At 37.8% G+C, this 22,145-nt stretch overlaps 1 protein-coding gene across 6 annotated transcripts; it reads left to right on the forward strand.

Annotated features, from left to right (window-relative positions):
* Positions 1-801: 801 nt before the first annotated feature.
* On the forward strand, positions 802-9,985 carry LOC145774520 (uncharacterized). Of its 6 annotated transcripts, none has more exons than XM_082585776.1 (12): positions 802-1,032; positions 2,437-2,588; positions 2,810-2,901; positions 4,019-4,167; positions 4,530-4,688; positions 4,884-5,237; positions 5,448-5,639; positions 7,061-7,200; positions 7,612-7,744; positions 7,874-7,990; positions 8,342-8,436; positions 9,445-9,985. In XM_082585776.1, exons 1-12 carry the CDS (start codon positions 987-989, stop codon positions 9,670-9,672), a joined length of 1,857 nt encoding a protein of 618 aa, XP_082441902.1. In that variant the 5' UTR covers positions 802-986; the 3' UTR covers positions 9,673-9,985. The 6 variants fall into 6 exon arrangements, with proteins under 6 accessions (XP_082441902.1, XP_082441903.1, XP_082441904.1 ...); XM_082585777.1 differs by having other exon boundaries at positions 4,070-4,167; XM_082585778.1 differs by lacking the exon at positions 4,530-4,688.
* The last annotated feature ends 12,160 nt before the right edge of the window (positions 9,986-22,145 follow it).

Genomic DNA, 22,145 nt, shown 5'->3' on the forward strand with positions numbered 1-22,145 from the left:
TGTTTAACCTCTTATCGCAACTCGGGCTCTTCGAATTCTAACAATGTTTGGATCCACGTATCTTTGTGAAGCTGCATTTTCTGCTCTCGTTGCTGTCAAGACCAAGTACAGATTAACAGGCTGAGAGTAGAAGGGGACTTACGTTGTTTACTCTCTGGAGTTAAACCTCGCATTAAAAATCTATTCGCTAAGAAGCAGTGTCAAGTATCTCACTGATGTGTACAATAAACAGACAAAATTGAATGGGGGCTTGATAGAAAAAAGGTTAAGAACCACTGGCTTAGATGGAATTTTACTGAAAAGTAAATAATAAGAATGCAAGTAGTTTTTTGCCAGGTTAAGTGCCTGCAAGTGTTAAGACAAAGATAAATACTGCAAGTAGTTTTCCACTGTTGTTGAATAAAATTTCAGATTTAATTTTGTTTTTAAAATAAAAAAATTATTTAGAAACTCTGAAACAGAAGACAGCAGAATAAAATCTTCATTCAGATGTTGTCAGATAATTTTTGTTTGATTTGTGGAAATTTGAAACAAGTCAAAGAAATACAAATTTTATTTAAAACATTTGATAATTTTGGTGCTGCAGCGGCGGCGATGAACTTTTCTGAAAAAATAACGCTGTCTTGAATAGATTGGGGTCTGTTTTTGGCGAGTTGGAAGTTTTGATCTGGAACATTTGAACGTGGAAATTTAGGAGCGGTGCCGGGAAAATTTATACGTGGATGTATGGCAACACTGCATTGTTTAATGCTTTGGTTGAGATTTGGATTTTGGAAAAAATCAGGGGCATTTGGAGTTTGAACTTGAGGAATTCTGTAGGGTTTGAGCCTATGGCCTACCAAATGTTTATTTTGATTATAAGAGTTTGTGTAGTCTTGGTTATGTATTAAGTGATGCAGTGTAAATACAATTTATGGTTGATGGGCCACGCGAAAGCAAGCGAGACGGGATGAAGCATTCACATTGAGGTTTGAAAGACAGATGAAATGTGGAAGAATTATGAAAATATTGTTATAACTGCTATTGTTTTTGGTAAGCCAAACTTTAAATTTTCATAAAAAGTGTAGGTGCCTAAAGTTGTTATTTGTAAATTCAATTCCAACAAAACATAATGTACGGTACGGTAGCTTAGCTGCTACCAGCAAAGGATCGTATACTGTAACTTCAACATTATGTTGTATTTTTCATTTTGTATTAAGACAAACTAAATCCATCATAAATTTTTGATCACTTGTTCTAATTAGAAAGCTTGCAACGCATTACATAGACCTACCTATTGTAGTTTTTCAAAACAAAGGGGTTATTTTTTCACGTTAGTTGACATGGCTGCGATCAAAATGCATTGCTTTGTGGCAGGTGTTGCCAAAGTAAGGATTAAGCTTAGTTTAAGAATTTTTCTCTGCCCAGGACAACAAAATTTTCTAAAGCACAAGTTTTTGTTTTCAACGACTTTACACTTTTTTTCAAATTAGGGCAGAATTCCTTATCTGGCAACACATGTATGGGAACAATAGAGTCAGTTTTTTTTAAAAGCATGTAAAGTTGGAGGTTTATATCATTTATGAAACATCTTCACTTTTACTGAATTGGCCTCAGAGTCTATTTCATTACTCAGTGGTGTACACTGTACAAGTGTACAGTGTACGCAGTCACAGGGAGCCAGTGGATAATTAATGGATAGCCTAATTTTTTGTGGGCTTTTAAATTTCAAACAAATAATTTGGCTGGTTTTTCAAATTGTAGCAGTTGAAAAATCTTCTAAATTTTATTAAAAGCCAAAATCATAGCTCAGTACCCATCTCATCTACGAGAAGCTGGAGGTAGTTTATTGATTTGTGCCAGAGCTGCCAGATTTTCTCTGCTGCTGAGTATTTTGCTAATGAGTTAGTCATATCAAAGTGGATTTGAATGGCCCTTTTCAAGAATATTTTGCTTGGTGTATGCCACTGTTAGTTTTGCATTTTGTAATTTATCATGTTTATGTACTAGGCCTATACAATAGCCTAACAAACTTTATAATTGTGAAGAAAGGGGCGTTCTTCCCAGCTATCAGCACAAGGCTGAGCACTCACTAGTACAGCGGGCAGTTGCGATTCGCTAACCGTAACGGTGTAGCTTCCACGCTAGTCATTCAGACCATCCAATCAACAATATGTTTCTCGGCCGCCGATTTGTAGCAAGAATTGACAGCGGTAGACACCGTGTTTTGCCCATGAGGCTGGGCTCGTCAGTATCGCACCACTAATTCTGCCACAAAGGATTCGACCACCGCTTTACCAGTCAGTTTAACTCTTATCTTTGTGGAAAGAAAAGAGCCAACAAAACCAGCAGGCGCCAGGGCAGAGGACATTGTGAAGAAAGGGGCGTTCTTCTCGGCTATCAGCACAAGGCTGAGCACTGACTAGTACAGCGAGCAGTTTTACTTTTTTTTTACAGAGATATCATTTATTTTATCAACATATGCACAAACACTATCTGGCTTACAACTTCACTTCAATGATGACAGCTCTGTAGTAGTGTCTTGTGTTGCCACTCCACCATCAGGAAAATTTGGACTTCCATGGCATTTTTCATGGTATTATAACAATGTACGTAGCAATCATTCTTGGATATACAGTATATGACTTTGAAGTTAATGAGACTGGTGACTCATTTTAAAATCGACATTGCAATAAAAACTTAATTCCAACACATCTCTATCTTTACATTGTTTGCATTTAATATTAATTTATTACCATCTTACTTAGACTACATCTATAAAATTTATCATGTGAAGACAAGATTTGGCAAAAATCTCTACTTTTTTTAGGAACTGCTTCTAAATGTTGGAGTTCTAAAAAATTATAATACCTATGCAATTTCCACATCAAACAATGTCTACTCCGGTGTTACCTCAATCCAGTTAGTAAGCATGTGTTTTTATTTTTTTTGTTGTCATTGTGTTCGGAAGTTGTGCCAAATACTAAAATTTTGCATGACTGTTTTGTAATATTTATGCAGTGAATTAAGAGACAAAATAGATGAGATGTTCAATTTTTGGAAACTTTTAGCATTGGCAATAGTTTGCTTGTGTATTGCATAAATTCTGGTGTAGGCTACACATTGCATGTAAGCTACTTTATGTGCCAATTAAAAATCTCTCATCCCAAACAAGTATAAATTGTGAATTACGGTGATAGCATTTGTTATTCTTACTACAATGTTTGTTATTCACACCAGCTATCATCACTACTCAATTAAATATAATAAACCGTAGGAAAACACGTTTGAAAACATTCAAATTACAGCACTCGTAAAACTTAAACTTCCACAATTTTTTCATCCTATGATAAAAAAGTGTGTTGCTATTAGCAGTGTAAATCTAGAGGCTAAAGACCTTACCATTTAGTTTTCTTTTTAATGTGCATGTTTTCAATTAAATAACTTGGTGAAAGTTGCTACCGGTATTGCACATAATTTTAATAACCTTCAGAGACAAAGAAGAAATTTCTAAAGTTGACAAACATTCTGTTGATGCGGCGTGCCAGGCCTGAGCACAATTACTTTCCAATGTCACAAATCATTTTGGTATTTTAATATTTATATCAATAAAAGAAACTTATCCTAGTTATCCGAGTCAGCTGCTCCCATTATTTTGACTTGCCATCAAGTATCTTGCCAAGATGTTCTCAAATCTTGCCAGTTGCCACGTCGCTGGCTAAGGATAGGTTTCTAAGGATAACTAGGATAAGTTTCTTTTATAGATATAAATATTAAAATACCTAAATGATTTGTGACATTGGAAAGTAATGGGTCTGCTACTATTCGGTGAGTCCGATTCGGTGAGTTCCTAACCTCTAACCCCTAACCCTAAAACGGCAATGATAATTAGGCTACGGTACCCGATAATTAAAAAAAAAAATTAAAAAATCCCCCGTTAAGGGATCGGACTCACCGAAACGGGCCATTCCGGCTGACTCGATAGCCATGTGTCCCTTTGCTGCTCCCTGTTGTTTGTTACATCAGATTTGTTTTTCAGTAACGAACCCTCTAATGTTGCTCATACTGATGGTCATGCCTTTACATCTAGGCTGAAGCTTTCACCTTTTAGCATTGCTGATCTTGGCCATACGTTCATGGCAAGCATAGGTGCTGGGGTTAATGTTTCTAGTCAGTTAATTATTTCAGGTAATATTAGAACATGTACTGTACTTTGTTTTTGTTGTATTTTTCTTGAAAAGTCTCCATCCTGTCTTTTTTGCAACTCAAACAAATGCATGCCCGTGTCATGTTTTAATCCTTTATTGTCCCCATTTCCAAGAGTAGCCAGATCTACTACAATTAAGGTGTCGCGATCGCTATACACTTCTTCCTCACGGCGACTGGGATGTGATTAAGTGAAAAATACTCTTCAAAACGCTGCTTAATGTTTAGTGGGTGGGCTATGCAAAATATACAAGTTAAAGCTAACTTCTATGCACAATAAAGTTGACAACTAGCTGTTTCTAATATTTTTTTATAACAACAACTCTTCAACCTGTGTCCTGTAGAATGTACCAACTCTCGGTATATCATATCAAGTCAATCTAGTACACCATGTCTCACCGGATGCAAGGCTGTGTTGTCGTGTCAATCGGGAATGCCTGGAATAAAGCGTGGCACATGCCAACCAAACGGTTATTTTCTTCCTCATCCAAACTGCAGTTCAAGTAATGGTCGCCCTAGTATTTGTGTCAAAGAATGTTGTTTCGCTTGTTTTCATTGTTTAAGTATTTGAGATTTTGATGTATGGCAAAGCAGTATTTCAACTTGGAGAAGATATGAAATGAAAATTTTAAAGAGCACCGTATGCAGTCATTTCTAGTGTAGCCTACCCCTGACATGCTTTCACTATTTTTTTACAGTTCCTCTTTCATCCTTTCCAATTCATACTTTACCACCCTCTCCTGATAACATTTTGGTCACTGGCTTTGCTGGTTTAATTGTGAGAGCGCTGTTTGTTAAGGGAAATAATACAGTCTGTTCTTGGAGGTACCAGGGAGAGTTAGACCATGCACAGTTTTACATCTCCAGTTTCGGAGGATGCACTCCAAGGGCAGGAACTAGAGAAAAGATTACTTGCACAGAGGAACAGACGAGTGGTGAAATTCGCATTTCCTCCAACTTAACTTTCACAAAGCCGCTAAATATTGATTTGGACATTTTCGTGGAATGCGACTCTGGGAAGAAGCTTATTTTGCCGAAGAAAAAAGTCCAACGTAATTTGCATTAATACTGTGTGTATGTTTCTACTGGACAAATTTTGTAAATTTTACAGCAAATGATCAGAAGTTTCTACTTAACCTTGAATAGTTTTTCATAGTCATCAAGATTTTCTAGTTTGAAAATTTTAACTTTATGTACAAAGCATAAAAAATGTAGGTCATTAACGCATTTCAATCTTCAATTGCGCATGAATTTGTCTCTAGATTGCCGGCCAAGCCTATTAAAGAATGTGACTGTTGTTCCAAGCTTTGCAAGTTACGGGTCGACAGGGAAATTCACGTGTGCTAATTATGGAAAACTGTTTCATCCGAATGGTAGTGAGCCAACAGAAATGACCACTTCTTGTCTTGTAACTGCTCAGTGGGATAGCCAAGGAGAATTGGAGTGTTGGAAGGGTCAGCTGGCGTAGATATTAGGCTACTGCTTTAACAGTCATTTATTACTGAAAGGATAATCAAGCTATTGTTTCTATCAGCGATGCTGGCACTTGCCTACATTAAAACATTACAATTTGGGTAGAGAATATATGAATTGAATACATCTATATATATGAAAACGATCGCTATCTTAATTTATTTTTGTTTTGTTATAATGTTAAGTGTTGTGGTGGTGCTAAGCACTGTTTGTTTATGATTAAAAAATTATCCTTAAAAACAACAGCCTTTTTCTTAGATGATTTTACTCATTAAGAGGTTACGACACGGTGGAGGTTGTAGCTACTTTTTTATTGTAAGTTATAACAGTTTGCTGGTGTTTATAGCTTGTTTTCATAAAGAAAATTAAGAGCGTACCGGGAAGATTGACTTGCGTCATCTTGGCTCTGAGAGTAAGGTGCACTAATAATAATAACCACATTTATAATTTTATATACAGTAGCACCACATCCACATTCCACAGTGCAAACTATGCTCCCGGGCGCTGTGCATGACAATGGAGATAAATAATACTACGCAAAATTGTTACCAGATTTTCTGTACAGTTCCTCACAAAATCCCAGTTTTAATAACGTATGACTAGTTCAAAAGTAAACCAACATTTTTCAGTCAGTTCTAGTCCAAAATTTGCAAAAGCTGTAAAAATTAATTCAAAGTTATCTCTTCAACTCATCAACTACCGTAGTCTATCTGTATTGGCTAAGCTTGCACATGACAAAAATAAAGTTTATAAAGTGTGATGGCGTTAATAAATTTAGGCTTCATAGCCTCGTTACAACTTGATTATTTTAACAAACATTGTGCTAAAAACTTGCTCATGCAGAAATGCTGCCCTTAGATAAATTGATGGTTTTGCACAGCTGTAGCTCATTTTGTAAACTTCTATTTTTGGGAGGGCTGTAGCCTCCTTGCTTTGAGCAGTTCAAACTTTCAAAAACTGCTGCCTTGATAAATTAAGTGAAGGTAAATTGATTAAGTTAAAGTTGTGTCTTTTCGCAGATTTTAAAATAGATTTACCAAACAAACGTTGGTTTACTTTTGAGGCAAAAATAAAATTTTTGGCGAAGAAAACATCTGGTAACTTTTGACGCACCCTATTCTGAGAAGGTAGTTTCGCATTCTGTAGGCTACTTATAGAATTCCCTGGTTTTATTGATATGCTACTTCGGAGTTTTAGTGACTTTTAAGTTTTTGACCATTCTTTACGAAGCGCTTGTTTATCGATTAGAAATGAAACTAGTTTATCATGATAGTTGTTTTTGTAGGCTACTCTAACTATAAAGCTACAATATTTGAGATTTATTTTGTTCCATTATTATGTTATCAAAAAGTGTGAGCGGGTGGTATCATCATGTTTAATGTTGAAAACTTTTGTTTCATAGCTCCTCACGTATCTATAGACAGCAATTTGACTGTTCTGGATGGGCGTAAACTGTCTATTACATGCAATTACCAAGATGAATATCCTGTTGGGGACCATTCAGTGTTTCAAATTGGTGATGTTAGCTTGCGTGTTCCAAAAGTGGGTCAAGGTTCTGCAAGGATGTTTTATTTTCTAAATTTTTCTCTACTAGCACGGTAGGCTAATTATCTTACATCTCTTGTTTACAGTTCTAAAGTATTTTGAAGTAAACATTTCATGTCCATCATACTGTTGCACGGTATATATCTTAAGAACATTCTATTCTAGCTCACTTGGCACTCCCTAAGATTGCGCATTGCCAAGCTGCAGGAAACGCCACGAAAGAATTAAAACGATATAATTTTTTCTGATTTTACATTCGTATTCTCTGGATAAACTTTGCACTTATTGCAGATAAGTAATTCTCAGATAATAATTTTCATGAATATCAAAACTGTTCATTTTTTGTATGCTAAGCTTACGACTATGCCTAAATTGTTGCTGATGGTAATTTTTGGAATTTTTTTTCAGCGGCAACCTTTGATACTTGCATCAGTTCAACGAAAAGACGATAAAAAATCTATATCGTGTCAAGCCATAACGCCTTACACAAAGAAGTATAATGAAAATGGAAGGGCCCGAGAATTAAAACTGTCCGTGCTGTGTCAGTAAACAGTAATGTTCAACTTTTAATGACAGTTCAAAGGTCAATGGACTTAGGAAAAAGTTTCAATAAAAATTAGCCCGAGTTCAGGTTTCTCTATAAAAGCGTTATCTTGCATGTATGTTGCAGACGCGCCGTACCAAACAACCCCAACAACTTGTGTGTGGGTGGTTCAGCGGAAAGAACGCTGTGACGTAACAATATTGTCCAACTCGCGTGTTGAGTATGTGACTTTAACTAAATATGGTAAGACATGGAAATTATTTATGATTGTAGGCTTTACTATTGTTTGATTGGTTTGTTTTATGCATGGGTAGCCTATTGGGTAGTTAAGTCGTTTTTTTTTGTCTGATGCAAATAATGTACTTTTGGATCAGTTATAGCCTATAGCTATTACTGGCAAAAGTGTTTCAAAAATAGCACTTTTTGTTATTCCTGCATGACACTCGACGTAACAATGTACTCGGCTGCGCTGACTATGCTTTATAAAGCACCGAGTAGGCCTACAACGCAAACCTGCGATGGATACAACGCCATAAGATATTATATAAGAACGCATACATTATTATTGCTGTTTAAGTGTCTACTGCTTTCTAGGTTCGTCAGCAAGTTTAAATCTCATCGGATTGAATTTCGAGCGACTGCCCACAAGTGTTGATGATAATTATACCTTCACCTTTACCGCCCCTCAAGTAAATGAACTAGTTTTGATAATAATAAACTAGTTAGTAGATCTAATTTATACACAAAAATGATCTAGTGCAGTTGCCTTTGCCTATAAAAATATATGTTAAGGGTATTTGCGTTGCAGAAGATCATTTTGTATGTGGTAGGCGTGTAGATCACACGCATATTGATTGATTGTGGAAATCTTTATCCTCTGACTGAGAAAGCGGTAGCCACTTTAACAAGTCGAAATTCTGCCACTGAAATTGACTAGAATGAAACCACCAACCAATCATAAGCTATGGTTTAAGTGACGTAAAAATGGCGAAAAGAAGATCATAGAAAGCAAATTAAGTGATGGATTTTTTGTCAGCTGGTTGGCTTAGGGTTAGGGCTAGAAAGTAGTCATTTCATTGACGCGTGTTCGATTCTCACCACTGCTATTGCTCTTTTTCTTCTGTAATTACCAAATAAAGTTCAAAACAAGCATTAACTCTCTGGATGAATGTTAGAAGGGTCACAATTGGACGGTAGCCTCTTGTAACACGTTCTGATTGGTTGGCGGTTGCATTGTAGTCAATTTCAGTGGCAGAATTTCGACTTGTTAAAGTGGCTACGTGAGAAAGCTTCTTTCAGAGCTTATACTCGACCGTTTTGCATACTTGTAAAAGCTTTTAACCACTGACGCATGCCCCGTTGCAAAGATTTTACAAAATGAGGTTTCCGCTTATGGTTAAAATGTCCTATAAACTATTTCATTCTATAGGTGCCGCTGAATGATAAGCTGTGCTTGAAATGCGTTGCTCAAGCGCACACCCCGAAAGCCGAACCAGCGCCATTTGATCTTGAAGCTTCTTAGGAATTAGCTCATAAACTCAGGCGCTTCCAACTGAGGTATCGGACGGGCTGTGAATTGAAGATACTCTGCACTACGGCTGAAGCTCATAACGGCAGTAAGGTCTTGTACGGGACCACTTTCACCTATACGCTACGTTGCACGTGTCATAGCGTAAATCTCAATTTGTTATTTGTAGGTGCAGCCGTCCCACGAAGGGAAGTACTTTCTTGCTGTGAGATCTTCTCAATTCCCTGAACAACGTCAGATTATTTTTTACATTAATGTTTTAGATAACTCACCTGCAATTGTAGGTAATGATGATAATGAGTATTACTCGATCGTTATTATCAGTTTAGTTGCTGCTTTTTTTACTGTCTCAACAGTATGTTTGACAGCAGACAAATTAAAAAAAAAGTGCATCTAATAGGCCAAGGTGTGATATTGGTCAGATATCTCCAAATTTGTTTCCTTGTGTTTCAAAGTGACTCAGTAGCGGATTAATGCCTGATCAGCAGAAATTTAGTGATGCAAAAGTTCCAAGCGAAGTGAACATTGTAGGCTAGATGTTGTGATTAAAATAAAATAGTTAACGATGTGTGGGGGATTTGTCCCTCAGAAAAATGTTGGCAATTTTTATCTTTTTTAGCCGTAGGCTATTTTGTTCTCCAATATTCTGTCGTTTTGCCCAAGACTCACACTTTGTATTTGACTAAATTCAACCAATTAAAAACTAGATTTTTGTGGAAGTCACAAAGGTTTGATTTAGTTAATTGAAATTAAGTTTCAAATTATTGTTTCTTCACCATGGTGTAGCCTGGGCTTGTACTGTTACACGAAATCCTTGACTTCTAACTATCTCGTGACGAACTGTCATACGCAAACAGATAGCTTTATTTCAATCTCAACATGTACTCAGACTTCAACGTAAACGCTCACATACCTGCGGCACTAAAACGATTGAACTTATTATTGGAACTCGAGTTGGAATGCGGCAACGCTCAGGAAAGCGTATTTAACAGCGGCCAATCAAGAGGTCATCGAAAACGCGTAAGGCAAATGCGAAACGCAGGGTACGAATAGGGCAAGTTCCCACAAAAATTAAAAGTTTAAAGGCACATTCGCAATATTACACATGGAAGAATTTTAATAAGTAGGGGAGACTCGGGTAAGTTGGCGCAGCAAAATGAAAAATTGAATTTGTTAGCTAATAACAAAACATATGTTAAAGCGAATGCCATTGAAGAGTAGAGAATTTATCACTCTGGAAGTGGACATATTCTTGCATCAAACAAACATTCTTAGGTATATAATTTTTTAAGTTTTCCGAAAAAAATAAAATAGACCATCTTGCCTTCCTGTGCGGGTAATTTGGCCTACCATGGAAGGTAAGTTGGCCACGTGGGCAACATGTCCATCTACGGTATATTAAACAGTGGAAAAGTTCTCTTTCTCCCCAATTTTATTTTCTTTCTAATTATTCCTTGGTTTTATAGAGGCATACATACATTGTATGCATTCATGTATGGTTTATAATATAATCTACTATTAGGCTATAATGCTGTATTTTACCTCATTAAACTTTTTTTACATGAGTAGCCTATACCAAATAAGCTTTCGAAACTAACAAAGGTTGTATCAAACATCATGTAGTTGGAACGGCATGCCCTTATTCCTAACGATCTAGTCACCTTAACGATACTGATAGGTAGGATTGTTTGCAATAGGCTACAAACTTCATTTTTGCATGGGTACCAATATCGGAACATTTTTTAATGTATCTCCGAAACGAGGTACGTTTTAGACCAGCGTTTCTCAAAGTGGGCGAAAGAATCAAAAGGGGCGATCGGGGGCGAAAACGATCGAAGGGGGCGAATTTATCAAACCACCAATAACAGTCCAACGCGCAAAACCAAAAAAAAAAAAAACACGGCGAGAGAGCACAAACAAACATAGCCAGGTCGAAGACTTTAGGAAACCGGCCTGCCACACCCCGCGGCGGCGTGATTTAGGGGTGACGATGCACCCGGAGGGGTAAGTCCACCAGCTTAGGTCGCGGGGGCCAGGCTGGAGAGTCGAGGTACCTGTGGAGGGAGAGTGTGGATTGAAGACGTTACATGACCCGTCCGAAAATTGGGAATGGCGGAGCGGGCCAGGGAGACAGGCTCTTTCTGCATAGCCCAGAAGAATGACCTGCGACCCGTCGCGTGTGGACGCTGGAACCGGCAGTAATTGACCGCCGGGCGGCGCCCACGTCTCCTTCACGCGACCTCGGCGCAGGTACTTGACTCTTATACCCGGTCTGCCAGTAGAGGAGACCGGAAGGTCGAAACGGTGTGCAATGTCTGCAGTTATATATATATACTATATGGGCAGCCTGTATTAGATTTATGGGTTACATATTAGATTTATGGGTTGCATGTGGCAGCCCATATTAGATTTATGGGTTACATATGGGCAGCCTGTATTAGATTTATGGGTTACATAATATAGGCAGCCCACATTAATATGTGGGTTGAATGTGAGCAACCCATAAATGAATATGGGCAGCCCATACTGGCTCAATGTGATGCCCGCGGACACAATGTGTACGGGCCCCATATAGGCAGCTCACATGGGGCCCGTACATCAGCCCATATGGGTCCCCATGTGGGGCCCATACGTGCTTGCTGGCTGGGATATCATGCAGTTGGAACGGCATGCCTTTATTCCTAACGATCTGGTCACCTAACGATACTGATAGGCAAGACCTTGTTTGCAGTACAAACCCCATTTTTGTATGGGAACATTTTTTAATGTATCTCCGAAACGAGGTACGTTTTAGACCGTCGCTTGAGAAGTGGTTGCATATTTTTCGTTGACTTACACCATTCTTGAACATCTTTAGCCCCTCTTCATACACCTGCTGAGACACATTTCCACGATTGGTTTTCTTGATATAATTACTTTCCATTATTCTATTATTACCATATGGGTTAGGAAGTTGTCGCATTCTGTGCCATAAAAACGATGTTAGAAAGTGTATTATTGTTATTGATCGTTTAAATGCCGATGTAAAGCCCCGATTTACTTAGCCTACTTTGGATACTTGATGATAGGCCACTTCAATCTTGCAAAAATAAGTCATCGTATTAATTAGTCAATTATTATCATTCTATATAGGCTAATACCTCATGAAGGCAAGTTGGCCATGGTGGCCAACATACCCACCCACGAAATGGGCCAACTTCCCTGCATGGCAACCATATTGTAAAAACTAACATTTATGTCAAACTATCGAGCTTCTAACAACGGTTTCACCGTCAAAGTGAGCCTTAATAACTACCCTAGCGCTGCACTCACTAAATAATAACTTTTCTTATATAGTAAGAAAAAAATCACTCGACATCTAAAAAGTTCTAAAATCCAAACAAATTAAAAATCATAAATTTTCATACAAAAATCGTGCTCACATGTTTACACTGCTTGCTAGAGCCCCCAACCTGGTGATAAAGTAGTTTCAACAGCACTTTGTCGGTATGCGTATGATACGTAACAATAACTGTTGTAGGCTACTTACAAAATTATTTAGAGTGGGCCAACTTACCTGAGTCTCCCCCATGTAAAGCTAATAAATCATTCAATGGACAATTGAAAACTTTGATTAAGATTCCCAAAAAATGTTGCTTTTAACTCTGGTTTCTCTCCAAGCGTAGCCTACCCATGAAATTTCATATCATATTATTAGCCTATTTCAAGCTTTGATACACCTAAATTTCGATAAATGTAATACGGTTTTGGCATGCGAGATTATATTGATTAGATTAATTACCTACCTATAAAAGTTATTTTGGATATTAATGGTGGGTTGGTGGCCCATAGACCTACCAGACAATAAACAAACTTGAATTAGATTAGACGCAAAACGGTTTGCATGAGATCTCACGTAGGGCGATAAAATGACGAAAAAGACAACAGTGTTTTTAATTATCGTCCAGCAATAATGGTGAGAGCAAAATAATGATAAGCCGGATTGCTAGGACTAAATTCACCTGATTAGAAACGAAAACCCGGAATCTAGGTTATTGCGTTTGCACCAAGGTGATAAACGCAACGTACACACAACCAAATAAGTAATTTTAGACAAAGTCCAATCGTCGATTGTTCTTGCTAAACTCTGTTATTACATGATCATAGTTTAGCTCTAACTCCCGATGAATGTACAATAATGCTAGTCCGTTGAGACGCTCTTTTTCCATTGTAGATCTCAAATAATTCTTTATGTACTTTTTAAAGTACGGTACTGAATGATCTTTCATTCGTAGCTGTTGTTACTGGTGCCTAGTTGCAAATATCTGTAGCAACGTTGCGATGTTGGGGAACGTTTTTAGGTCCACTGCGGCTTTGAAAGCATCCATAACGTTATCAGGTAGGCTATACATGAACTGTTACGCCAATGGATTTGTCATCTCGGATATTCTATTTTGACCGAATCTTTTCCACATGAAAGAAAAGAGCTGTACGTGCTAACATTTTTTTCAATGGCTTTAAATGGTCGACTTGAACAATATTTCGGTAGCAGAGATTGAAGTGAAAATGCAATAAGCTTAGTTGTTTGAGAGCTGAATCGTTCTCGCAATTGCAGAAGACAAGCCTTTAAGAAAGGATAGAATACGCTTCTGCGGTAAAGTAGGCTATTCAGAGGGAGTGTCAGCTGGTAGGGCAAAGTGGGGCGTGTTGTCACAATTTTTACAAATCAGCATATATCTCGTTCTGTGCCAATGGTATCGAGATGCTAGATAGTGCAATTGAAAGAGGTATCATTCGACTTCTTTTAGCTACAGCTAAAGTTTTTCTAGATTACACTGGTCAACAAAAAGTTTGTTGCATTTTCAAATTCACTTGATTTTGGGGTGCTGAATCCGAATATGACGTTATTTTTGGTCTAGAAGCTCTAGATTTTTTGCAAATTTTAATTTTTTCCTTTTTTTGAGTAAAAACCGAATATTTTTCAAAAAAATTATATTTTGATGAATAGGAAAAAAAACATTTTCTACGACTGAAATAACTGCTTAACTGTTTTGTCTATAGCTTGGATCTATACTTACTGATAGAAATGCACCAAAATATTGGAAAAAAACATTACAAAATTATTCGAAAAGCGTAGCAAACAAAATTTCAAAAACTATATAGGCTATATACATAACAAACGAATCATTTTCACAACTACAGTAGTAACCAAAGCACTGCATGCAGACCTATTGCAATTACAAGTATAAATAAGCTCCTTTAAAAGTTTGATGTTGTAAGAAAAGTTCACTGGCAGAAAATAGAAAGCGAAATCCACACTACATGCTGGGCAAAATTGGCATTTGAGGCTCTTGCGTTTGTAAGCTTTTTGGGGCAGTCTCGTTTAATGCTCCAGCAGTAATCTGCCATCATGTGTCGATTCCATCGGCCTTGGTAACGTTCTTCTACTTTCATAAGAACCGCTCTCCTTGTTCGTCACTGACAGCTCCAAGGTTTTCTGGAAATTTGTCCAGATGACTGAATAAGAAATGAACTTTAATGCTCATTCTGCATCCTAAGTCGCGGAAAGCAAAGAGTATTTTGCTCACAAGAAACTCGTAATTGTGAGCCTTTTTGTTTCCAAGAAAGTCTTTAGTGACACCCACAAAGGACAATCATGCTGCTCTCTGTTTGGTTTTCATCTTATCGGTAAACTGTTGGTTTCGCACAAGGCTTCGAATTTGTGGTCCATTGAAGACACTAGCTTTAATCTTTTTGTATGAAATGGAGGGAAATGTATAAACAATATATTGGAAGCAGTCGCTATCAGGGCTTAAAGCTTTCACAAACTGTTTCATCAACTCTAACTTGATGTGAAGGGGGGGGGAAACAATTTTGTCTCTAGGCTACTTACAATCGGATCGTTTAACATGTTTGACATGTCGGCTTCAAGTGTTTCATGTATGGGCCAATCCTTTTGGGTCCAATGCTTGATTGTCATTAGCTCTGCTGTCCCACATGCAAAGATAACATGGAAACTTTGTGTATCCTTTTTGCTGACCAAGTAAGAAACCAACCATTTTCAGGTCAACACATAATATCCAATTGTGCAGATGATATTTCAGCAAGTCAATGACTAGCTTAATATCATCATATGATTCTTTTAAGACAGTTGAATGACCAACTGGAACTCCTCCACATGCATTACCATTGTGCAAAAGAACACACTTCATCAGGCTTCGCCTGGAACTGTCTATAAATAAGCGTCATTCACTTGAATCATATGAAGAAACTCCTAGTTGGACGAGAAGGCCTGGAATATCATTGCAGTTAATTAACTGCTTTTCCTCTGAAAAAAAAAAAGACATAAACATTTCATCTCGTTTCCTGAAAAACGAAACCTTTGTGGAACGGTCCAATAGGCCTACGTGTTTTTCACTAAGTCTTGATGCTAAAAGCTCAGCAGCTTGCTTGGATAAGTCCAAGTCTCGTACCAAGTCATTTAGTTCTGACTGGTTAAATTTCTGAATGGTTTCAGAACTAGAGCCTTCAGAGTCTGCATCTACTTCCTTATTGTACTCGCATTCTAGGGAGCGTTTAAATATTACGTAACGCTGTTTTTCCGAATTTTTGACCCCCCCCCCCCTCTCCCACGTGACGCTTTTCCATTACAAAGCCCGTTTTGCCAGTTTATATCAAAATTATGACGTGGAAACACGTGTTGATAAAATATCTTGGTTTGTGTGCACCTAAAGCTTACGTTTGAGACACGAAATTTTAGCTATATTATTTTTTTTGGAATTAAAACGTTATGTACCTACTGAAAACATTTAGTAGCCTACAGCAAGCGGATGGAAAATTTGCATTGGTGTAGGCCTATGTGTGGTAATTGTGCCATCATGCCGACAATAATTGAAAGCGAATGTTGCCAGGAGAATGACTCTGTGTTAGCCAAAACTGTTTCAAAGTCTTGTTGTTTTCTCGCTTTGCTATTCGATCCAAACGCCCGATCGTACTCACAGACCTGTACCTAGGTCGATCGAGTTTTGTGGGTAATAGGCTACTGCATTGACAGTGGCTTTCACATATCTTGAAAAATCAAAGACAGAAGGAACAGCTTCAGGGATGAGCAGGTGTCTGGACTTGGTGCCTTGTAGCTCTGCCTGTAGATCACGTTGGTAATCGTTGGCCAGAAAATGATTGCTGCACACACGGCAGTGCTTGTTTGCAGGTGGGTCTTTGAGTTTCATCGCCGACATCCATTTCTTCAGGTTGTCGTCATTATTCAGAAGTAAACGATGAAAGGGTACCCCTTTGACGATTCCCCGGTTAGTAGGCTACAACCGGGAGCCATACAAGAAGCCACCATTTTAAGGGCGTAAAAACTCCCTTAGCACAAAATTGTTCGCTGTTTCGGTAGCCTACGCAATTTGTTCCTTGTGTTTGCACGCAAAACAGTAGACCTTGGATGCAGCGTTGCCAGCCAATCACGTCATCAAAAATTTTGACCAATCAGAATCATTCAAATCAAAAAAGGTTTTTTAATTAAATGGTAACACAAAAAATAAAAAAATTGTTGAAAAACGTTTTATTTCAGAAAGATCTACAAAATACAAAAGCCATGTATTTTCGTTGCAGTGCACCTTTAAGTTTAAAGCATAAAGACCAAAAACAGTCTTTAACTCTTTCGCGCCCAGCGATTTTACACGGTTTGACCGCAAAACCCAGGCATTTTTGCTATTTTTTCTCTAACTTTAACGAGTTGACACGCGTGACACCGATTGTGTATATTGACATGGAATATTTCATTGGAAAGATAATTTCAAGTTCTGACTATAAATGTTAGAACCTACTTTCCTAATACAACATATTTGATGATGCAGTATTTTCAAAATGTGTACTTTTTTTTTGTTAAAAATTTTGTGAAAATGAAGCATTTTACAAAAAAAGTACTCCCACCTTTTCTGTAAAACCTAAAAAGATTTTTTTTCTTCAGTGGGCTTCCTAATGAGATGAAGTGTCAAACAAAAATCAAACATGCCTTGTTCCTTTAGTTAGTACATACTTTTCTTTTAACTGTTGGCTAAAGTAATCACACTTTGTCAAATTTGAGCAATTTTTTTTTTTTTTAAAACACGAGAATATCAATAAAATAAGTATTTTGCAAGGGACAAGTAAATATATGGATATTCTGCTACAAACACAAAGTTTTATATCGCGCATCAAACAGCATCATTTTAAAATGATGCTGGGCTTTTCGCATTAAACCTCAAATCATTTTAAAATGATGTTGGGCGTTTTGCATTAAACCGCAAATCATTTTAAAATGATGCTGGGCACGAGAGTTAATGAATTTATTAACAATTAACGTAATGTAGCCTACTTTAATAGCTGCTGAAGTCAATGAGACATCTGTGGTCGATCAAAGTTGTCACTTTCATTGCAAAGCAAACATACGGTAGCCTACTGCTTTTTTGCCGACTTGTGTGAAAAAGCGCTTGAGCATAGGTATTTGTTAAATTCGCTACACTCCTTTTCAACTTTACGTTTCTTAGCAAAATCCATAGGAAAATATTTAGTGTAAATTCAAAATCTAAGTTAATTCTAACTGAAAACAAAGAAACTAAAACACAAAGAACTAAAGTTTAACCAACAATCACTATTATTTGTATACGTTCCCGGTTTAATTATTACACTAATCAGCCAAATTTCACTTTGATCTATTTTTCCGGCTTGAGACTGAAGGAGATTCTTACAAGAGACAAAGAATGGAAGGCCCGTTTATGACAGAACATAACATGTTTGTCACTTGATTAAAAACCGAAAACAAATAATCAAAGAACTAAAAAATAACCAACAGTCACTATTATTTGACGTAGTAAGCAAGTATAGTGGTGGATTGCGGCAGAGTGTGGCCGCGGGCCACATTTATGTAAAGACCGGAAACTGTCTGCGGGCCGCTCAAAATTTCGTCGCGGGATGTTGCCCGTCCCTGACTTAGAACCTGTATAGAATTACGGAAATTACAGTATCGTAGTTGATACTTGATAGAGATTTTGTTGGTGCTGAAGTGAATAGGTGCTGTTGGATATGATTTCAGCTTTATTTAGTATCCAAACGACGATACCAGCCAGCACAAATAAACTACCGTACCGTAGGCCTACTCGTAAGCGTTACGTAACGTTTGCTTGAACCCCCACGATGTGACGCTAACGTAACGCTTTTCACAACCCCCCCCCCTCTCCCTCGATAGCGTTACGTAATATTTGAACGGTCCCCTACCGTGGTAAATCTCAAGAGACTGTTTCTTCATCATCGGAAGATACAAAACCATTAAATACTGGAGGTGGAAACGTTTCAGAGTGAAGGGCAGGTCGAATAGCGGATGGAATATTTGGATAATAAATATTTTGTCTGTTTTTCCTGCCAATGCCCTTGGTGTTAATCAAACAAAAGTAACAATCAGTACAGTGGTCCTTCGGTTCACGCCACACCATAGGGACACCAATTAGTCACGTTTTCGGCGAAAGTCTCCAACGTCCTCAACATCTTCAGTGCATCGGCGAGCGAGATGACCCATCTTCCTACATCGGAAACACCTCCTCTCCGGACAGTCCTTGGCGAGATGACCTTCTTCATGACCGTTACGTTTTTTTCTTTGCCCAGTCTCTAAGCATTTCTCCGCAATTATGGCAGACAATATGTGGAGCCCATTTCTTCTCTGGATCTCCCAGAGGAACTTGAAAATAAGCTTTGTAGGCCTGCTTCACGAATAAATCGTAGGTTAGCTGTAAATCGAGGTTAACGGCCGTGGTAACTAGAACTAAATAGTTGGAATTTTGTTTTAAATTTCAGACCAAATGCTGCAAGCCTCAAAATATCCATTGGTGTAGGCCTATTGCATAAAAACTAGAGCTTGCAGAAAAAATCTGATTGCAGATTTGGAATCAGTGGCTAAAATTCATTCAGAATCGATCAAAAAATCTCTTGCAACAAGAAATTATTATTTTTTTTTGTTGACCAGTGTTATTTCGTTTTTACATAAATGCATGTTTAATGCAAGTAAATGGGCTGTGACAACACGCCCCACCCCGGGGCGTGTTGTCACAAAATTTTTGCACATGCTTTATTATGATTAAAATATGACAGAAACCAATAAAAAATGGTTTTAATACAGGCTGAACGAATAAACAAATATGCGAAATGCAAAGAAATTGATTGACAACATATTGGTAAAAAGTTTATGCCCATTTTCAAAAGCAATAAAAATGTCATCTTGAGAATTATGTGTCACTATCGAATATATGTGTGTATCATTTATCCATTATAAGCTTAAACATTTTTCTAAAAAAGCGTTGTATTTTAACAAATACGCATATTACCTTGTTGTATAAGCAAAAATATTTTTTTATGTTTCTTAACAGCAAAAATGCACATCATGGGGCGTGTAGTCACAGCTGTGACAACGATACAGTTTTTATTTTTGTTGTCTTGTCACAGCTGTGACTACACGCCCCGTGGTATGAAATCACGTGATTTCAACAACCATGTGTACATCTCTACTTGCATGTCTTATCTGTTTGGTATGATGAAATAAGCAGGCTTAAAGCAAACGAATGGTAGGCTATCTTTCTTGATCAGTTATGATCATACCTTAGTTTGCCAGACCAATTTTTAGTTCGGTTATAAAACCTGATTTTGCCCAAAATTCAATGGCACTCCTCATAATTTCTGCGTGACAAATTTATTAACCTTCACTGCTTGTACGAAAGAGAACGGAAAACTATGCCTTCCATTGAAAACTCGTAGTTATACGCTTGGGTTATCACATGGAAATCGTGCTGTGACAACTCGCCCCACTTTACTTCTCTGTTTTTGAAAGCAAGCTAATCTCGGTACCGTATAGTAATGGCTTCACCGTAGGCCTATAGTTCCTCAGATCGGACAAAAAATAAAAACATCATCTCTAAAACAACGTTGTTAATTGCTTTGACAGTGCAATCCAAAACATATTAAATGTCTTAATCTACGTCGATAACTACTAAAACATTTTTATGGGGAGCCATGCCCTCCCCCTGCGTACGCTAGTGTATAAAACCAAGCAATAATTAGAAAGAAAGTTAAATTGAGGAGAAAGAGCTTTTCCACTGTTTAGTATACCAAGAGATGGACATGTTGGCCACGTGACCAACTTACCTTCCATGGTGGGCCAAATTACATGCACAGTCGGCCCATTTTAATTTTTTCCGAAAACTTGAAAACTTACATACCTAGGAATGTTGGTTTGATGCAAGAACATGTCCACTTCTAGAGTGATAAATTCTCTACTCTTCTATAGCATTCGCTTTAACATATGCTTTGTTATTAGCTCACAAATTCAATTTACATTTTGCTGCGCCAACTTACCCGGGTCTCCCCTACTGGTTTAGGTAACAAATTTTCAAAGCAACAAAAATATTTGGAAAAGTGTTTCGAAAGTTGCAATCAATGATTTCCTCGAGTAGATATCATGGGGTGATGCGTTCCGGTTTGCAACTCAAGTTTGCTGGGTAGCTTTCTTTCAAAAGTAGCCTACCAACTTATCCAAAATGTCATTGTTGTACAAGTTGTTTAAATTTGTTCCACATGCCTACAACTACACATCAGACGTAGGCCTACAAAGATATTTCCACAGGACTTCAAACTTATCGATGATATCTGAGTTTGTTGATAGTCTACATTTGTGAATAAACTACCAACAGCTAGCGAATCCTTTGCAACATAGCGTAAAGTAGAATAAATATCGTTTGTAAGATTGAGCTGGTGAATCGGAGTTATTGGAGCTTTCCGTCCCAAGAAATTTTTTTTTTTAATTCATAGTTCCTATAACAACGTAACCTTGCGAGTAGCCTGCTTTCCAGCTTTCTGTAACTTTGATTAGGTACATCTTCCTTTAACTTCATTAAATTCATCTAGTTCAGGCCCTTAGGGGCAAAATGAGCGTCTTTAGGCTAAACGTGTTACACGTTGTTTTTTGCATTTTTTTGTAGATGATGAATCTAACTTCAGTTTTAGTGGGTGCTGCAACTTTTTGGATCACGTGATCACCCCCAAATCAATTTTAAGCTCTTTTTACGGCATTTCTATGCAATTGTTGAATTAGATAAGTTATGTTATTTTTTTTATATTTGGACTGACTGCCACTACAAAATACACGAGATAAAAACCACGCAAAATTATGTTATTGATGACGTCATAACATTTTTTTTCTTATTGTAGTCGCTTGTTTGTTGTTGGTGTTACTTTTTCGGTTACAATAAGTTACCAATGCTAAAATAATTCCCTCTTCAAGTATGACGTCAGCATTGCATCATGAATGACGTCATAATTTTGTTTTGTGATTTTTTTTTTCAGATGTTTTTCGTATAGGTTAGTATAGCAGGTAGGCAATAACCAGTATTTTATACAGGTTGATTAGTGATAGGCCTATCATGAATGTAACTATCAAAAAAACTACTCATCATCGGCGTACGAGCAGATCTTTTCAGGCTAGATTGGAGGGCAAGAAATCATCAGCCACTCAATAGGCTCATCGTCCAGGACCCTCAGACTATGCGCACCGTGTGGAGGCCGGTGGGTTAAGCAGTGGTGGATGACATGGTCTGCGGTCTGTTCAGTGGCACCTACACTCGCATTCTGGTGAAGGAGCCAGGCCCCACTTGTGCATGTCCGAACGAAAACGGCCGACGCCAGTTCGCAGGCGTTTAAGTCTGACCCACACAAGTCTTGCGAGGGACATCCCCGGTGGACGGGGATCGGCGTCGGGTATGAAGTCACGGAGCGTGGAGGTGTGGTTTTGCCACTCCGTGTTCCACATGTGGTTCGTCCAGTGTTCCGCACTTAAACCAAGTTCTTCTGTGTTTTTAAGTAGTT

Source organism: Aplidium turbinatum, chromosome 7 (genome assembly GCF_918807975.1).
Source record: "Aplidium turbinatum chromosome 7, kaAplTurb1.1, whole genome shotgun sequence".
Classification (NCBI taxonomy): domain Eukaryota; kingdom Metazoa; phylum Chordata; class Ascidiacea; order Aplousobranchia; family Polyclinidae; genus Aplidium; species Aplidium turbinatum.